Source organism: Ovis aries, chromosome 2, assembly GCF_016772045.2.
Source record: "Ovis aries strain OAR_USU_Benz2616 breed Rambouillet chromosome 2, ARS-UI_Ramb_v3.0, whole genome shotgun sequence".
NCBI lineage: Eukaryota > Metazoa > Chordata > Mammalia > Artiodactyla > Bovidae > Ovis > Ovis aries.
In genome coordinates, this window is record NC_056055.1 from 175,486,846 (window position 1) to 175,506,265 (window position 19,420).

A 19,420-nucleotide genomic window follows, 5' to 3' on the forward strand; every position below is an offset into this window, starting at 1 on the left:
TCCCTTAAGCCTAAGCCTAATCTAGAGCAAGGCCCTAACTCTTCAATTCTTTGAAGACTGAGAGAGACGAGGAAACTACAGAAGACTAGTTTGAAGGTAGCAGAGGTTGGTTCATGAAATTTAAGGAAAGAAGTATCTCTATAACATAAAAATACAAGATGAAGCAGCAAGTGCTTATGTAGAATCTGTAGCAAGCTATTCAGAAGATCTGGCTAAGATAATTAATGAAGGTGGCTACATTAAACAAAGAGTCGAACACGACTGAGCGACTGAACTGAACTGAACTGAACATTAAACAACATCTTCATTGTAGATGAAACAGCCTTCTATTGGAAAAAGATCCATCCAGGACTTATGCAGTTAGATAGGAGAAGTCAGTGCCTGTGTTCAAAGCTTAAAGGGAGAGAGGTTTACTCTCCTAATTAGGAGCTAATGTGGATGGTGACTTAAGTTGAAGCCAGTGCTCAGGTCGTTCAGTTCAGTCACTCAATTGTGTCTGACTCTTTGTGACCCCATGGATTGCAGCACACCAGGCTTCCCTTGTCCATCACCAACTCCTGGAGCTTGCTCAAATTCATGTCCATCGAGTTGGTGATGCTATCCAACCATCTCATCCTCTGTCATCCCCTTCTCCTGCTTTCAGTCTTGCCCACCATCAGCGTCTTTTCCAATGGGTCAGTTCTTTGCATCAGGTGGCCAAAGTATTGGAGTTTCAGCTTTAGCATCATTCCTTCCAGTGAACACCCAGGACTGATCTCCTTTAGGATGGACTGGTTGGATCTTCTGGCAGTCCAAGGGATTCTCAAGAGTCTTCTTCAACACCACAGTTCAAAAGCATCAATTCTTCAGTGCTCAGCTTTTTTTATGGTCCGACTCTCACATCCATATATAACTACTGGAAAAACCATAGCTTTGACTAGATGGGCCTTTGTCGGCAAAGTAATGTCTCTGCTTTTTAATATGCTGTCTAGGTTGGTCATAGCTTTTCTTCCAAGGAGCAAGTGTCTTTTAATTTCATGGCTGCAGTCACCATCTGCAGTGATTTTGGAGCCCAAATAAATAAAGTCCATCATTATTTCCATAGTTTCCCCATCTGTTTGCCATGAAGTGATGGGAACGGATGCCATGATCTCGTATTTTGAATGTTGATGAGTTTTAAGCCAACTTTTTCCCTCTCCTCTTTCACTTTTATCAAGAGGCTCTTTAGTTCTTCTTTGGTTTCTGTCATAAGGATGGTGTCATCTGCATATCTGAGGTTATTGATGATATTTCTCCCGGAAATCTTGATTCCAGCTTGTGCTTCATCCAGCCTGGCATTTCACATGATGTACTCTGCATATAAGTAAAGTAGCAGGGTGACAATATACAGCCTTGACATACTCCTTTTCCTATTTGGAACCAGTCTGTTGTTCCATGTCAAGTTCTAGCTGTTGTTTCTTGACCTGCATACAGATTTCTCAGGAAGCAGGTAAGGTGGTCTGGTATTCCATTCTCTTGGAGAATTTTTCACAATTTGTTGTGATCTACACAGTCAAAGGCTATGGCTTAGTCAATAAAGCAGAAGTAGATGCTTTTCTGGAATTCTCTTGCTTTTTTCAGTGATTCAGCAGATGTTGCCAATTTGATCTCTGGTTCCTCTGCCTTTTCTAAATCCAGCTTGACCATCTGGAAGTTCACGGTTCACATACTCTTGAAGCCTGACTTGGAGAATTTTGAGCATTACTTTGCTAGCATGTGAGATGAGTGCAATTGTGTGGTAGTCTGAATATTCTTTGGCATTGCCTTTCTTTGGGATTGGAATGAAAACTGACCTTTTCCAGTCCTGTGGCCACTGCTGAGTTTTCCAAATTAGCTGGCATATTGAATGCAGCACTTTCACAGCATCATTTTTCAGGATCTGAAATAGCTCCACTGGAATTCCATCACCTCCACTAGCTTTGTTCCTGGTGATGCTTTAATGCCCACTTGACTGCATTCCGGGATGTCTGACTCTAGGTGAATGATGACACCATTGTGGTTATCTGGGTCAAGAAAAAAAATTTTTTGTAGGTCTTCTGTGTATTCTTGCCACCTCTTAATATCTTCTGTTTCTGTTAGGTCCATCCCATTTCTGTCCTTTATTGAGCCCATCTTTGCGTGAAATATTCCCTTGGTATCTCTAATTTTCTTGAAGAGATCTCTAGTGTTTGCCATTTTGTTGTTTTCCTCTATTTCTTTGCATTGATCGCTGAAGAAGGCTTTCTTATTTCTCCTTGCTATTCTTTGGAACTCTACATTCAGTTGCTTATATCTTTCCTTTTCTCCTTGCTTTTCACTTCTCTTCCTTTCTCAGCTATTGAGTGTTCATTTACCATTCTGTATATCCTAAGACCCTTAAGAATTATGCTAAATTTTCTCTGCCTGTGCTCTATAGGTGGAACAACACATCTGGCTGACAGCACATCTGTTTACATCATGATTGAATATTTTAAGCCCACTATTGAGAACAGTGCTCAGAAAAGATTCCTTTCCAAATACTACTGCTCATTGAGAGTACCTGGTGTGATGGAGATGTACATTGAGCTTCATGTTGTTTTTATACCTGCTAATAAAATATCAGTTTTTCAGCCCTATGAATCATGGAGTAATTTCAACTTTCAACATTTATTCTTTAAGAAATACATATCATAATACTGTTGCTGCCACAGATAGTGATTCCTAATTTGGATCTGGAAAAATTCAGTTGAAATTTTTCTGGAAAGGATTCACCATTCTAGATGACATTAAGAACATTTGTGATTCATGGGAAGAGGTCTAAATAGCAACATTCACAAGAGTTTGAAAGAAGCTTGAGTCCAGCCCTCGTGGATAACTTTTAGGGATTCAAGACTTCGAAGAAGGAAGTAACTACAGATGTGGCAGAAATAGTAAGAAAACTAGAAGTGGAGCCTCAAGATGCAACTGAAAGCTGCAGTCTCATGATAAAACGTTATTTATTATGTGAGCAGCACTCTTGCATTCCACAATAAAAGCATAAACCAAATCCAGGCCACTTATCCATTTCTGCCACCTCTTATGGCCCGTGCCTCAGAGCCATTAATCAGGGAGCCTAAACTCTGGCAGGGCAGCCACACCACTTGTTTTCAAGCTGCTGAGGGATGATACTCTAGGTCTAGAGTCTCGACAGGATAGGCACAATTTCCTCTGGAGTCCATTCTGTTTGAGCCCTTATAAAGCCTGAACTTCTCTTAAGAGCACAGAGCCAGCCCCTTAAGTCTCAGAACAGATTGCCAGCAGTGGAGATTTTCAGACAGTCATGATAATTCTTCAGTAGAAGCAGTCACTTCAGTGGGTAAGTAAAGAAAGTGGTTTATTGAGGTGGCACCTATTCCTGGTGAAGATGCTGTGAAGGTTGTTGAACTGACAAAGGATTTAGAATATGACATAAATTTAGTTGGAAAAGCCACAACAGAGCTCGAGAGGATTGATTCCAGGTTTGAAAGAAGTTCTGCTGTGGGTGAAATGCTATCAAACAGATTGCATGCATAAGAAAATTGTTCACGTAAAGAAGAGTCAATTAATGCAGCCAACTTCAGTGTTGTCTTACTTTAAGACGTTGCTCAAGCCACCCAACCTTCAGCAACCATCACCCTGACCAGTCAGCAGCCCGCAACACTGAGGCAAGACCCTTCTTCAGCAAAAAGATTATGCCATGCTGACGGCTCAGATTTTTAGCATTTTTCAGCAACAAAGTGTTTCTCAGTTGAGTATGCATATAGTTCTTTTAGACATAATGCTGTTGCACACTTCACAGACTACAGCATAGTGTAAGTGTAAGTTTGGAATGCACTGTGAAACACAAATTCATGTGACTCCCTTTCTTGAGATATTTGCTTTGTTTCTGTGATCTGGAGTTGAATCTGCAGTTGAATCTCCAAGATATGCCTGTGTGTAGAGGATGCACTGGAAGGAGTAATCCTGTAGGCAGGGATGTTGCACTGGTAATCTAGATGACCTGAACTAAGGGTGGTGGCTGTACCACATCTTAAATTGAAAGAAAGGAATAATTCAACATATATTAAGACATTAGTGATTTATTGACTGTGGAGGCGAGTTTGGTAAAAGTAGGATCTAGATTTTTTTGCTTGGCCAACTGGATTGATTGTGAACACAGTTCCCCATTAAGTATGATCTGTGCCAAATTCAGCAAGACTCAAGCCATGAGGTAACAGAAGGTTTGTTTTATACTCTGCAGCATCATATTGGAAGTGCTTTACTTTTTATTGAATCACTTGAAGAATTATATAGAGAAATTTAAAGATACTTATAACTATCTAATGATAGTTTATATAAGTTTGAAAATCTTGATGAGAAAAAGAAGGAATTTGAAGAAAATAATGAGTTTTCAAGTAAATGCATTTGTGTGAGTATGCTTATTAGTTCAGTTCAGTCGCTCAGTTGTGTCTTAAGTCTTTTTGTGACCCCGTGGACTGCAGCATGCCAGGCTTCCCTGTCTTATAGGATATGAGTATAAGAGTATATTTATAGGATATGCAATTTTATTTAATTTACTTTTTTTTCTCTTTTTTTGGCCATGACACTAGTCTTATGGGATCTTAGTTAGACCAGTGTGTGAGCCCAGGCCCCTGGCAGTGAAGACATGGAGTCCTAGCCACTAGACTGTCAGGGAATTCTCTAGGATGTGCTATTTTTAGAGGCATATATTTAATTACTGCCTAAAATTAAATGAGCTCTTCATGATTTGTGATATTTAATTTTTTAAAAGTATAACTTCATAATAAATAAATTAACATGTAAAGTATAAAATCTTGTTCTTGTCAGCTCTTCTGAGGAAATAAGTACTTCCCACATCTGTTAATATCACTCTTTTTATACTCTCTATTCATTGTGGTTAGAGAACAATGGACCCAAAAGGACCTCTGTGGGCCATTTGGCCTCTTACTTTACTCCAGGCAGAGTTACCGAGTAAAGTCTTCCAGACAAATGGATCTCCATCTATACTATTTTTATAAACCTCCAGGATAGATTTCTTCCTCATGTTTTCTCTTTTTCTCATATCCTACAATGTCTTATGGGGCTTTCCGGGGTAGCTCAGATGCTAAAGAATTAACCTACAGTGCAGGAGACCCCAATTCGATCCCTGGGTTGGGAAGATAACCCTGGAGAAGGGAATGACTACCCGCTCCAGTATTCTTGCCTGGAGCATTCCATGGACAAAGGAGCCTGGTAGGCTACTGTCCATGGGGTTGCAAAGAGTTGGATAGGACTGAGCACCTTTCATTTTCACTTTCACAATGTCTTAAGCAGATGGGAATAACAATTCCAGTGCTTCCAATTAGGTCGTGTCAGCAAATTAGGCCATATTAATATGATAATTTTTAATATATACAATGCAGTATATAATGGTGTTGACATATATCATCCATGTGCTGTACAGACATTTATGCTGTTCTGCCATTTGAGTTTAAATACTTGTACTTCTTAGGGGGATAGAGGCTGTATAAGTTTTGTTTTTTTAATATTTATTTGGCTGTACAGGATCTTTAGTCGTGGCATGCAAATACTTAATTGCAGCATGTGGAATCCAGTTCCTGACCAGGGAGGTTCTCTGTAGAATTTTTAAACATGTTTGCTTTTACATTATTGAGACCTCTTTTTCAGATACTTCTTAAATTTAATAATGATAATGGTAAGCATAAGTGATAATGATAAGTGCTAACCAAGGAAATGACCATAAAATAATTAATGTTGCTAGTACAAAGTCAATTGTTGAAGAATCTGAGGTAATTACAATTACTTTTCTTTCTCTATTCCATTATTTTTATTCCTCTGTGATATTTGTTGAGAATATAATATGTGAAAATGAACAGATTCTTCTTTTTAATTGTAGTTGATTGAGAGTGTTGTATTAGTTTCTGCTGTACAGCACAGTGATGCAGCTGTACATATTTATGCATTCCTTTGTATATTTTCCTTTATGGTTTACCGCAGGATATTGAATATAGTTCCCTACGCTATTCAGTAGGACCTTGTTTTTTATCCATTCTCCGTGTAATAGTTTGCACCTGCTAATCCCAAACTCCCAATCCATCACTCCCACATCCTCTCCTGCCTTCTCAGCAACAAGTCTTGAACAGATTCTTTACATTTAAGGTCAGCCTAATACTGTCCTAGGGGAAAAAAAAAAAACAGATGTAAGTTGTATGCATGGTTTAGCCAACTCTAAGTTATTTTCTGGTACTTTGCAACCATATCTCTTTAGAAAAAACCATTTTAAGAGAAATGCCAGCTATTTTTCTAAGAAAATGATGAAATCAACCCATAACTTTAAATTTCCTGTCACTGTGGGGATGGCAGCATTTCTTAGTGCTTTAAAAACTTTGCAAAGGCAAATTACTTTCAACCCAAAGTGGATTTTCTGTCTGCTGTGTTGCGTCCTCAGCTTAAGCAGGGGGAACCCTACGTATCCCATGCAGTGAGGTTCAGTGAGGTCACTGCAGTGCTGCACAGGGACTGAGATGTTGTGAGACTAGGGTGCCTCTTCCTGAAACAGTTCTTTTTTTCTGAGGAAAGGGTCTCTGGCTCTGAGGGCTTCACTGGTGGCTCAGTGATAAAGAACCTGCCTGAGCCAGGTGCTGTAGGTTTCCTGTATTAGTAAGGAGATGGTCAGTAATAATAAAGTACAAATAAAACAATGATATTTTCTTTTTAGAGGAAGAAGGTGGTATATTAGCTACATAGCTATGTGGAATGGAGGAAGGCTTTAGTAAAGATGGGAAGATACTCATTTAAGAACTAAGAGTGGTTTAGTCCAGGTCTCTCACATTGCAGGCAGATTCTTTACCAGCTGAGCCACAAGGGAAGCTCAAGAATACTGGAATGGGTAGCCTATCCCTTCTCCAGTGGATCTTCCCTACCCAGGAATCGAACTGGGATCTCCTGCATTGCAGGCAGATTCTTTACCAACTGAGCTATCAGGGAATCCATTTTGAGGTGGCAGGAATGGTTAAGTTTGGAGTCACAGGTGGAGGAAGAAGAGAAGATATATGTCTTTTGTATGAAAGGAAAGGAAGTGAACAATGAGTTTTAAAAAAAAAAGTAAGGAAAAGTAACAGAATTCTCAAATGATGAATTCTATTTTCTCTGGGCAGTGGGAAGTTTGAGAGACATAGGTTCTGATTTTGAAGAAAGCAGCAAGGTTAAAATTGTTTTTGCTGTTTACTGGAAAAATATAGTAAAAATATGAGCTAACGCTCTTACAGTGTTTACCATGTGCCACTTGTTCCAAGCATATTTTATTCATGAACTCATTTAATTTTTACTACTACTCTTTGTGTAATAAATACTTTTTATCCCCTTTTATGGGGAAACCAAGGTACAGCGTTTAAGTGACTTGCTCTGAGACTCTCAGATTGTAAATGAGGGAGGCAGGATTTGAACATGTACAGTTTGGCTACAAAGTACATACACTTACCTATCATTCCACTAAGGTAGCAGAATAATTGTAATATTTGTGACCACGGGTTTAAGGTGACTTCTGTTTCCCTGTTACTGATTTTTTTAGCATCTCTGTTCAGGTATGGAAAGAGAAGATATAGAATTTTAAAATCTGTACATTCTATGTATTATCATTTTAAATGCCCAAATAAGATTTAGTCATGCTTTATCATACAAAGTTGATTACCTTATTGACATGATCAATGGATGGAGTTTAGAAAGAAATTGAGAATGTTTTTCAAAATTGATTCAGTTTTAAAGAATTAGATTAGCTCTTTTGATCAATGACTTTTATGATCAAACTCACATGAAATAAACTTTTTATGAAAAATATTTTTAAAGTCCATAGTAATGTTGCCTTTACTTTCTAACTTTGCCTAAATTTGGTTAACACAGTGGAGTAGATTATTCATGGGAACATTCTCTCTCATCTACCTTTGTCTGATAGATAGAAAAATAGATTAGATTGAACAATTGCTTTATTATAATATCTTATTCCAAAAAGTTTTATGGAAAGGTTTAGGATCTCAGGTTCTTTTGTAAAATTGTGTTGGTTAAGATGTTAAATTGGGGTTACACTCTGCTTACATACGGTATTGTAGCCCTTCTGCTTCTTGGCATGAAATAGGCTGCTTGCAGAACTTGGTCAGTGTCAAAAGATTAGATGTATTAGACATGTTAGATTTCTATTTACAGATGTGTTTATAAGCATGCCTAGCAATAAGAAAATCATACTTCTTATAATTCACCCAAGTTATCTTTGAAAGTTTCCTATAGGAAAATTTTGGTGTGGGGTCCTGTAAAAATGTTCAGAACACTGACAAGAGTATGGAATGACCATTCTTCCCTAAAAAGTTGTCTTCTACCAGATTTGAAAATGTTTTTTTCAGGTTGATAAAATGGTTTCTAAATTAACAACCATTGGCAAGGGGAAAGGGAGAGCAGAAGACAAATTCCTGGCCTTTCTTTATGGTGGTCTGCAGGGCAGGTGAAGTGAAGTGAAAGTCACTCAGTCATGTCTGACTCTTTGTGGACATGACTCATGAAATTCTCCAGGGAGAATACTGGAGTAGATAGCCATTCCTTTCACCAGGGGATCTTCCCAATCCAGGGATCGAACCCAGGTCTCCCGCATTGCAGGCAGATTCTTTACCTGAGCCACTAGGGATGTTAGAGGGGTAAATAAGCAATGTTCTCTTTTACTTATTACTTTCCTTTCCTCATTTAAAATCATTTTAAAGGATAAAAGACAAATTAACTATCATAAATTAATAAATCAGTAAGAAACATTATAGAGTGAAATAGATAAATGAATAAAAACTAGAGTCAGAGAGGCTATCCACTGATGAATGGACAAGTAAAATGTGATATGTCCTCACACTGGAATGTTAGTTGGCAATAAAAAAAAGAAGTTAAACACTGAAAAATGTTACAACATGGATTGAAAGCATTATGCTAATAAGCCAGTCACAAAAGACCACATATTGTGTGATTCCATTTGTATGAAATGTCAAAATCGTCCAGTCCACAGCGACAGAAAGTAGACTAGTGTTTGCCTAGAGCTAGGTTGATACAGGGGCCTGCAGTGGAGGTGGAGGGATTGCTAAGAGATGAAAGATTTTAGGGAAAAGAAAATATTGTGAAATTGTGAAGGATGCACAACTCTAAATGTTCTAAAAACTGTTGAATTGTAATCTTTAAATGGGTGAGTTATGGTGTGTGAATTATATCTCAATAAAGGGTTGTTTTTGTTTTTTCAAAGCATCTGGATTCTTCTTTCTACTGTGGCTACCCTAGTTCACCACTTTGCTCAACAGCTTCCACAGTAGCCCCAGGGCAATTGCTGCAGTGTGCTGTGCTGTGCCTAGCTGCTCAGTCGTATCTGACTCTTTGCGACCCCATGGACGGTAGCCTGCCAGGCTCCTCTGTCCATGGGGATTCTCCAGACAAGAATAGTGAAGTGGGTTGCCTTGCCTTCCTCCAGGGGCGCTTCCTAACCCAGGGATTGAACCCAGGTCTCCTGCATTGCATTCAGATTCTTTAACCTTCTGAGCCCACCAGCGAAGCCCAAGAATCCTGGAGTGGGTAGCATATCTCTTCTCCAGGGGGAACTTCTGACCCAAGAATCTAACCGGAGTCTCCCGCATTGCAGGCGGATTCTTTACCAGCTGAGCCACCAGGGAAGCCCCGGTGGCTCAAGTGCGGGTCATAACATCCAAAGCAAGGAAGTTTTCCATAACGTCTGTTTGTCACTGAGCATTATTTTGTTTTTGTTTCTGAAGCCTCCAGCAGACTTCCCATTTTCCCTACAGGGCAGAATCACTGGGGAATGAAAGTATTAGACTTGCTGAGACCAATCACAGTTCACCTCTTCTTGACTAATAGGGGCTTGAAGAGTTGTCCTTAAATCATGTGCCTGGTGGTGCAGTGGTAAAGAATCTGCCTGCCAGTGCAGGAGACGCAAGAGACATGGGTTTGATCCCTGGGTCAAGAAGACCCCCTGGAGCAGGAAATGGCAACCCACTCGAGTATTCTTGCCTGGAAAATTCCATGGACAGAGAAACCTGGCAGGCTACAGTCCATCTAGGCACAGAGTTGGACATGACTAAGCGCACACACGCACACCAGATATCTAAACAGATCTGCCATTTAGCCTGGGGTTGAGGACTTCAAAACTTAAGGAGAAGCTTTTTTTAGCTCATGCTCCCTTAGCTACAAGTTATAGGTGCTAAAGAAAAAGTTATTCTGATACTTGTTAAAACAGCAAGGAAGACTTTATTCAAGGAGTTGACTCTATCTCAGTAGAGTTTGCAATAGGAGTCAACTCTTGCAACTGAGACGAGAGATCACTCAGCTCCGAACACAGCAGAGAGAGCTGGGGATTTATAGCCAACAAGCAGGGTAAAGGGGTCAGTGGTCAGAAAATTAAAAGAGGAGACATCAAGGGTAGGGAGATTTTGCTAAACTGGTTGCTCCTGCCAGCAGCACATGCTTGTCTCAAAGATTAAGCTATGCATGTCTAAGTGCATAGGCTGAAACAGTGAAACTGTGGCTTGCTCATTAAATCAGTTATGGTTCCTTTGGTCACTCACTCTTCTTCTTAGATAACTGGTAATTCTAGACTTTCTTGCAGCAGGGATGTGTGCATTTATCAGATCAAAACCAGATCAAAACAGAATTCTTGCAAAAAGAAGGCCAAGAAATTAGCTGTAAATAGTGAGGATTAGGAACTTGATCAGATACCAAGAGTTAATCAGGTATCAAGAGTGGGGGCCTTCTTGCTAAACTGACCTTGCAGGATTCTTGCTAAAATGGGGCTGGAAAAGGCAAGAGACACTTGGAAAGCCAAAATTGAGGCATAGTTAAGAAGAGGGCTAAGAGGAACGTAACTGAAGTTTGGTCAAGGAGAAAGTCTTTGTCATAGCTCAAGTTTGGTGTTTCTTTGCTCTTTTCCCCTCTTATTATTTGATTAAAGACTGACAACTTAAAGTAACTTTCCTCAGGTCTTTAATACAATGTAGGTTTTTCTTTACTTTTACTTCAAAAAGTATGTGTACCTATTCACTGAAAAAAAAAATTTAAGAAATAAATTGTATAACATATTCTCATTATTTCTGCATTTCCTTAAATGAGATGTAGTGTGTCAGTTTAGTTCAGTTCAGTCGCTCAGTCGTGTCCGACTCTTTGCGACCCCATGAATCGCAGCACGCCAGGCCTCCCTGTTCATCACCAACTGCCGGGAGTTCACTCAGACTCACATCCATCGAGTCAGTGATGCCATCCAGCCATCTCATCCTCTGTCGTCCCCTTCTTCTCCTGCCCCCAATCCCTCCCAGCATCAGAGTCTTTTCCAATGAGTCAACTCTTTGCATGAGGTGGCCAAAGTACTGGAGCTTCAGCTTTAGCATCATTCCCTCCAAAGAAATCTCAGGGCTGATCTCCTTCAGAATGGACTGGTTGGATCTCCTTGCAGTCCAAGGGACTCTCAAGAGTCTTCTCCAACACCACAGTTCAAAAGCATCAATTCTTCAGCACTCAGCCTTCTTCACAGTCCAACTCTCACATCCATACATGAGCACTGGAAAAACCATAGCCTTGACATAGTGTGTAGTCTTCATTAATTATTTAAATTAGAACTTTGGCTCACAGACACATTAGTAACAGACCAATTTTAGTAAAATGAAATGAAATTGTGAGTACTACAGCTTCTATAAAACCTGAACTTGTGTGACCAAAACACTAATAGTTAACAGGACCTGCGGTTCCTATATAAAATGCACTTAAGATATTTCAAAAGCAAACTTCTATTCAGATAACTTAAAATATGACAATGCAGTGACTTTTAATCAGACTAGAATCAGAACAAGGAAAATGCATGTATAGTTCATTTTAAAATGCAAACCTATGCCGTCCCTGGCCTAAGAACCTAAGAGAATCCCTAAATCCCTTTGCTGTGTAGATTTTTTGGTTCTGCAGACACATTTTCTCCTCAGAAGCAACATCACAACACTAGCTAACAGGTTAGTCCCAAGAGATTGTTTAGCCCATTGAACTTTATCTAATTGAATTTATAATGTTAATAGTAACCATAAGCCTTTCTGAACCTATGATTGGGAGAAATAGACAGAAAGGGGCTTGAGCTTTGACACCAGCAGTTTCCGGTTGTACTGAGGAGGGGGTGATGGTAGTGGAGGAGACTGGTAGAAACAGCTTGCTTGTGTAGAAGTGGGGAGTGCAACTGAGACTAGGGGTGCAGTGGTTATTTAGTCTGTAAGTCTGCAGTGGTTGGAAAATGAATGTACCTTAAAAATACTCCAACTTGACATGTACTTTTTGAAAGGCTTATCACAGTAAATATAGCTCTTTAGGCAAACATGCAGTTTATTAAAGTGGTTCAGTTACCATAGCAACATATCTGGAATTTATAGCTCCTTATTTTGAGAGGGCTTCATTTCCACCTTCTGAGGCACTGAAATCCAAGGCTAAAGTTCTTAACAGCCTCCAATTTCATTGTATGAATTTTTAGTCTTTGGAAAACGTAGACATACAAAATGTAGCTTGGAGAGAATCAGTCTTGTGACTTGATAGTCATATGCGTGAAATTTAAATTGGCATTTTTCAATTTTAAAATATTTTAAACTGTTTCCTATTTAAATTTTTTAAAATTATTACAAAGCTATATTGATCATAATTTAATGAGGAGAGATAGAGATTTTGAAAAAAAATAACAGTCCCCTAAATTTATTCCCTGGAGGCAACCACGTTCTTTTCTTGTAGCTGATTTTGAGGGATTTACTTCAGATCCCTCAGCAATGGGTTTATCTTGCTTCTTGGTTGGTATTACTGCTTGCTTTGCAGCAAGTGTCATTTTAGGTGTCATCAATGGGTTTCTCTATATGTAAGATAAGACTTTAGCCCTTTCAGTCTTCAGCCCCACCCTCACATCCAGACCTTTCCCCTGTTCCCACTCTTCAAACAGTGATAGATAGGGAGATAGACAAATTGATAGATTGATGGATTAATAGATAGAAATGGATGAAGAGAGGGAGAAAGGTATAGTTTTACTAATTTTATATAAATTTATACTAATTTTGGCTTGATCAGTATTCAACTTGCATGTTATTAGAACCATGTTTATAATATTTACAGATGAACAGTACAATATACTATGGATATGTTATTTTTCTTTTATGACTCATTTTTCACTAATTCAGCCTCAAACTTTACCTTAGTTGTCCAGTCTCCTTGCGATATCTTCAAATGTTAACGTCACATCAATTTTATCCACTTAACAAAATTTCTCCTTAGCATTTGATCAGCTGCAGTCTGGACGGTTTTTCTTTTGCTGTGGAACTCTCATCAGGGATTTTTATCTATTTCTCCCTTGTACTGAATTACTTCTTTTTCAAATGTATATATAATTTTCTTGATTTTTTTTTTTATTCCCTTATTTTGCTGTACATTTTCCAGTAGCCTCCCAAGAAAGGGTACTTTGGGAGTAAATTGTTTGAAACTCTGCATATCTGAAAATGCCTTTGTTCTACTTTTATATCTGATTTTTAATTTGGCTGGGTATGAATTGTTAGTTAGAAATCATTTTCTCTCATTCAGTGTCAATGTTGAGATAACCAATGCCATTCAGATTTTTTTATTCTGTTTTGTTTCTGTGAAATCTGTTCCTCCCTTCTCTAGAGACTTGTAGAGTTCTTTCTTTGTTCCCAAAGTCCTAAGATTTCATGATTATGGACCTTGCTCTGGGTCCATTTTCATCTCTTATGAAGGATCTTCATTGGGCTTTTTCCAGTTTCCATTTTGGGAACTTCCAGTTTTAAGTTCTGTAAAATATTCTTTTTTAAAAAAATTTCTATTTTTTTCTGTGTTGTTTTCTAGAACTTTAATTATTTGCATATTTTTTTCATGGTCAGATTCCCTAATTATATTTTATATTTTCTCTTATTATTTTATATTTCCATCTAATTCCTGGAAGATTTCCTCAGCTTAGCAACCAGTAGATTTTTCATTGCTGCTATTATAGTTTTAATTTCCAAGAGAATTCTGCCCCTCTCCCCCCACTCTTTTTTTTTTTTTTTTCTTTTTGTAGTATCCTGTTCTAGTTTGTTTTTTTTCTCTCTCTGCAGTGTTGATCTATTCATGTAGGTTGCTTTCCACAAATATGTGGTGGGTTTTTTTGTTTGCTTGCCTGCTTTTATTTATAAGACTTTAAACGCTAACTAGGAACTCTTCACGGATATGTAGAGTTTCCGTGTTTATTGAAGGATAATAATTGAGTGATCTGATTGGGATGTCTTGTTGAGGAACCCCAATATCAGTATCTTTAGTCTTTTTTTTTTTACTGGTCTGCTTTTCTAGAAAGGGATCATTTTACACGATTCTTCTCCCTTGCCTAAATCTCTGTTTGGGGACCCTAGGGAATAAAAAAAGTGGAGAGAGAGGGTCAGATCTCACCATTGGTTATGTAACATATCCAATCCCCTTGATTTTTTGCAGGATGACCTACCATCAGTGTAGGATTCCTCCATCTGGATAACCTCTATTTCGCCCTCTCCAGAAAATAAATTTATAGTTTTCTTCCAGGATGGATTGGGAGATCACCTCTTATGTGGAATGAGTAGAGAAAGGCTTTGGATCAGCACAGCACATATTCAGCTACTTAAACATTTTTTCAAACAGTCTTCCTATTTTAGCCACATCCCTATCCTCACTTCCAGAGGTGACATTTCCTGATCCTTTTCTGATCACGCCACTTTAAACCAGGTACTTCTCAGCACTCCATACTGGCAGCTTAAGAACTGTCAGGTTGGCTAATCAGTTACCAGGCGTCTGTCTGCTTTTTCACTTGCAAAGTTTTGTTGCTATTGATCCCTATCCAACCTCTTTTTCTCTATACATTTTGCTATCATTTAAATATAGCACTGAGGAGTGGAGGTTAAATATATTCAGCCTGCTATCTTTTCCCAAAACGTCTGACTAATTTTTTTTAACAGTTAAGAGATACTGTATTCGTGTTTTAAATTTAATTCTTGCTATCCATTTTAAATTTAACTCCTATGTAATTCATCTCATATTGATTTCTTATGCTTAACCAGTAACCTGGCCTCTAGCTAGCTAAGAAAAGCCTATTCAGTATAAGCGTTCATGATTTTTCTCCCTTCTGCTTCAGGATTTCTTTGTCTCCCTCCCTGTTCTCTCTCACCTCCCTACTGAGCTCTTAATCCCATCACTTCAGCCTCTTCTGCAAACTTCTCCATCCTGGAGACAGGCACAGTCCCCTCATTTCTTATTTTTCTCAGTCTTTCTACACCTTTAACAGCCTTTTTGTAAATCTACCTTAGTTTCTTAGTTACAAAGACATGAAAAAAACAACTTTCCTTAACCTTTAAACTTCAGCTCAGTTTTCTTATTCTTTTTCAGTTTCTCTCCCACACACACAAAATGCCATTTGTTTGACTTTTTATCTTCCAATTTCTCCTTCACTCTATTCCACTTACTCCTCTGCTCCTTTGTATGAGCTTTTTTTTTGAAAATTACTTTCTGAACAAAACCAACTGCTTCCTCACCACGGCTTACCTGACTACCCACTTTGCTTTGAGACTCCTTCCCTATCTTGTTGTTTTTTTCCATCTAAATTCTTATCTTGTTTTTATTTTACTTCTCAGTTTTTTTCCCTCATGTTCCTCTTCTTTCACGTGTCGCTTTAGGTGTGGGCTTCTACTATAGGCTGCTTTGAGGACAAAACAGTTAAAGTTCATAGAAACTTACTGATTCTCAGGCTTTTCTTGCTTTACTAAAGTGACATGATTTCTTATAAACATTTTTATGACATTAATGAGGTTTAACTTTTTATATTTAGGCAGGTGCTGTAAAGGATTATATTAAGATGATGCTTCAGAATGATTCACTTAAATTTCTGGTTTTTGCTCACCATTTAAGCATGCTCCAAGCTTGCACAGAAGCCGTTATAGAAAACAAGGTATGTTACCATTTATTTATGAAACACTACTTAGGATGCAGTTTTTATATCCTAAACATCAATTGTAGTTTTTATAATTGAGGTGGGGTTTTTTTTGCCTTCTTCAGATTATGGGATATATATCTATAAATTATTATTGCATATTTTATTGCAAATTATACAAATATATATATTTTTAAAATTATACTAATATTGGGATCCACAGGGGATGCAGTGGTAAAGAATCCTCCGGACAATGCAGGAGAGGCAAGAGACACAGGTTTGATCCCTGTGTGGGAAAGATCCCAGTAGGAAATGGCAACCTACTCTAGTATTCTTGCCTAGAAAGTTCCATGCGCAGAGGAGCCTGGCGGGCTACAGTCCATGAGGTTGCAGAGTTGGTCACCACTGAGCATGCACACATACACTAATATTATATTTCCATTGTGTTGATAATATACTACTAATATTTCCCTTTTATACCAGTCATAATACTCCACTGATCACATTGGATGGATGGATTAAACTATGCTGCTTTGATAGACTATCATGTGAATTCTGTTTTTGTTATTGGATAAACCATTTGAGATTGGTAAAGGCAGTTAAAATTGTTGTTTACCCACATGGTGGCCTAGAATGTGGGTGATTTTGAGGAGAAAGGAAGACAGTTTTGTTACCCAGCTGCAGTCATACTTTTTAAAAATCTAGGCAGCCTACTTTATAGAATATTATTATTAAGATTTAGTATGGGTGAGTCTGAAACATACACCCAGGTAAGCCCCCTGAAACATGCTGGCTTCCCTGCCTTTAGGCCCACCTTGTTCCCCAGCAGCACTACCAGAGCAGTATCTGCCGTTTTTCTTTCCAAGTGTAAACCTGTCGCTCCTCTGTGTGTGCTAAGGCCTTCTTGAGATGCTCTGGATCAGCCAGAGGAAGTTCCTGACAAATTGTAAGAGCTTAATATCCGTGTAACATCAGAACCACTTGCTGATGCAGTTAGCTTTTTTAAAGGGAGGAATAAAGCCATGTTTTTTTAAAACTTTGTGTACTTTTTTCAAGTATTTGCTAATTAGTCATTAACATTACCAAAGAAATAATTCTAGTCTTTCCTTCATAAAATGATTTACAATAATATAGCATAGTAAAGTGCTATATATTAAAGGGATGCTTTCTCATATCCTATAGTATCTGTAATAGATCCTCGAGGAAGGAAGAATTAATTAGCCTTAGAAATAATTTTTAAATGATTGAACAATATTAGATGTTTGATTCTGATTCCTTTATACCTTAAAACTATTGGAATATATTCCAAGTGTGTCTCTTCTTCCCACTCCCACTTTACTGGTGTGTTTAGAATTCCGTTTAATGCCACTAAGAGTTAAAACTGTAGGTAGTCATGGTGTTGGAGGTTAATTTCTCCCAAACTCTCCTTTGTCTGACAGTATGTTTTCTTTAGAAAGACCCTCAGAAGATTTTATAGTCTCCATTGGTGGATCACTGGTCAATTTATATCTGTTTATGAGGACATAGGAAAGTTGATAAGGGACATTCTATTAAATCATTAATTTGCTGGTTCGCTTATAAAACTGTGTCTCAAGTATTTAAGGCAATATTTTCCATAAAAGTGCATATAAAAATGAGACAGTTTGAAATTCAGGGCTTATGCCTGTTTTTACAAATTTGAGTAGTAAATTTTTAAAAACTATTCTGACGTACACCGACTGCTCATATTTTCTAAACTCATATTGTTCCTAAAAGACAGCACGGTTCAATTTAGTACTTAATATTTCCTTCTTTTTTAAAAATGTGTTTGTGTGTCTTGGTTCCTACCCCAGTGGAGATGACCAAATCACATATTTCTTTTAAATTTAAAAATGGGAAAAAGATGACTTAAATGCTACTTTAAAAAAGATGTCTTCCCAGTTAATGTTACAACATTTCAGGACTCTTTTCCTGAATCCCAAATACATGGGCCGAATCCACTTTTTCTCACGTCTGACTTTATTTTCACTTTGGAATTAGTGGTTCTGTAACTTTAAAATTAGTCTGATCCATCTTTTAAAGTTTACATATCATTTTACTTAGAACATTACTGAAGACAATAATCCAGTTACAATTATGGAACTCCTGTTATATCTGTGACATCACATTTGGCATTGATGGTATGAAGATGAATTAGACATAGATACCACTCTCAAGTAGCTTAAAATATTTTAAAATAAGAAGTTTTTATAAGCAAGTATTAAGAAATCTGGTTAAGAGTCTTCTTATACAATGTTTACTAGCCTTTTTCACCAGTTTCTGTTTTATTGTGTGAACATAAAAATAAGTTGTAACATGTATATAATAAGAGGGAGCTTGTCCTAATTTTGCCATTTCCCTTGTTGTTGATGGTAGACTCGTTACATCAGGATAGATGGAAGTGTTCCATCTTCAGAAAGAATACATCTGGTTAATCAGTTTCAAAAGGATCCTGAAACTCGAGTGGCTATCCTCAGCATTCAGGCTGCTGGTCAGGTAAGAAGTTTCACGTCTGAATTTGATAATGAAATGTTGAGATAATAAAAAGGCCATTAACCTTAACTACAACTTCCTATTTGGTGTGATACTCGTTCCACCTTGGAGAGTGCTAGGAAGTGTAACAGAAGGAGACCTCAACACCTCTGATTATAAGCTTCCTGAATTTTCAAGTAAAGAATTTCCTGAAAGAGTAGAGTTAATTTCATTATAATGCTTTCCTGTGATCTTTTGTATAGCATTTTCTGATCCCTTTCTTACAGCACTTATCTTACTTGGTTGTTTTCATCAGAGTCTGTGAGGCAAGGTGGCCTGAGGGAAAAAGAACTCTCCTGGCTTTCTGAATTTTTTGTGGAGTGCCCTTGGCTTGTTCCTTAGAATTAGGTTTGGCTACAAGTAAATGAAAATCCAAATTAACAGTGACTTAAATACACAAATTTCACTCTTGGATACAGACAGTCCAAGGCTGGTTTACCACTCCTAGCAGGTATCTCATGTAAGAGTTCTGCTAGAGCTCACTCTGATCCAGGCAGCTGAATGGAGAAAGGCATGCTACATTTCACTGGCCTGCAGTTATTCCCAGAGCCACAGCTGTCTTCAAAGGAAACTGGAAACAGTAGCCTTTATTGATCATCAGGTGTTACATTACAAAGGAGTAAGAAAAGAATAGATATTGGTCTGTACTACCCACTGTAGAAGGGGACCCTTCTGAACATTTTTCCTACTAGCATTCTAGAATATTTTGATGTAAATATCTAAGCCAGGATATTTAACAGAGGGAAAAGCAATTGAGCATATTGTTGTTAAATATCCAACCTGGTATATGGCAAATCTGGCAGCTTCTGTGGATTCTGGAATCTGGACCAGGGCCAAAGTTCTCCTTTTAGTGAGCTAATTGATGTATATAAAATTGTCTATATAGAGAGAATCCATGAA

At 38.0% G+C, this 19,420-nt stretch overlaps 1 protein-coding gene across 5 annotated transcripts in view; it reads left to right on the forward strand.

Annotated features, from left to right (window-relative positions):
• ZRANB3 (zinc finger RANBP2-type containing 3) overlaps positions 1 to 19,420 on the forward strand; it is a 296,619-nt gene that overhangs the window by 217,774 nt on the left and 59,425 nt on the right. For all 5 annotated transcript variants that reach the window (XM_042243938.2, XM_060410091.1, XM_012138942.5 and 2 more), the window contains 2 exons: positions 15,869 to 15,988; positions 18,365 to 18,484. In XM_042243938.2, coding sequence (XP_042099872.1) covers positions 15,869 to 15,988; positions 18,365 to 18,484 — 240 coding nt within the window. The remainder of the gene's footprint in view (positions 1 to 15,868; positions 15,989 to 18,364; positions 18,485 to 19,420) is intronic.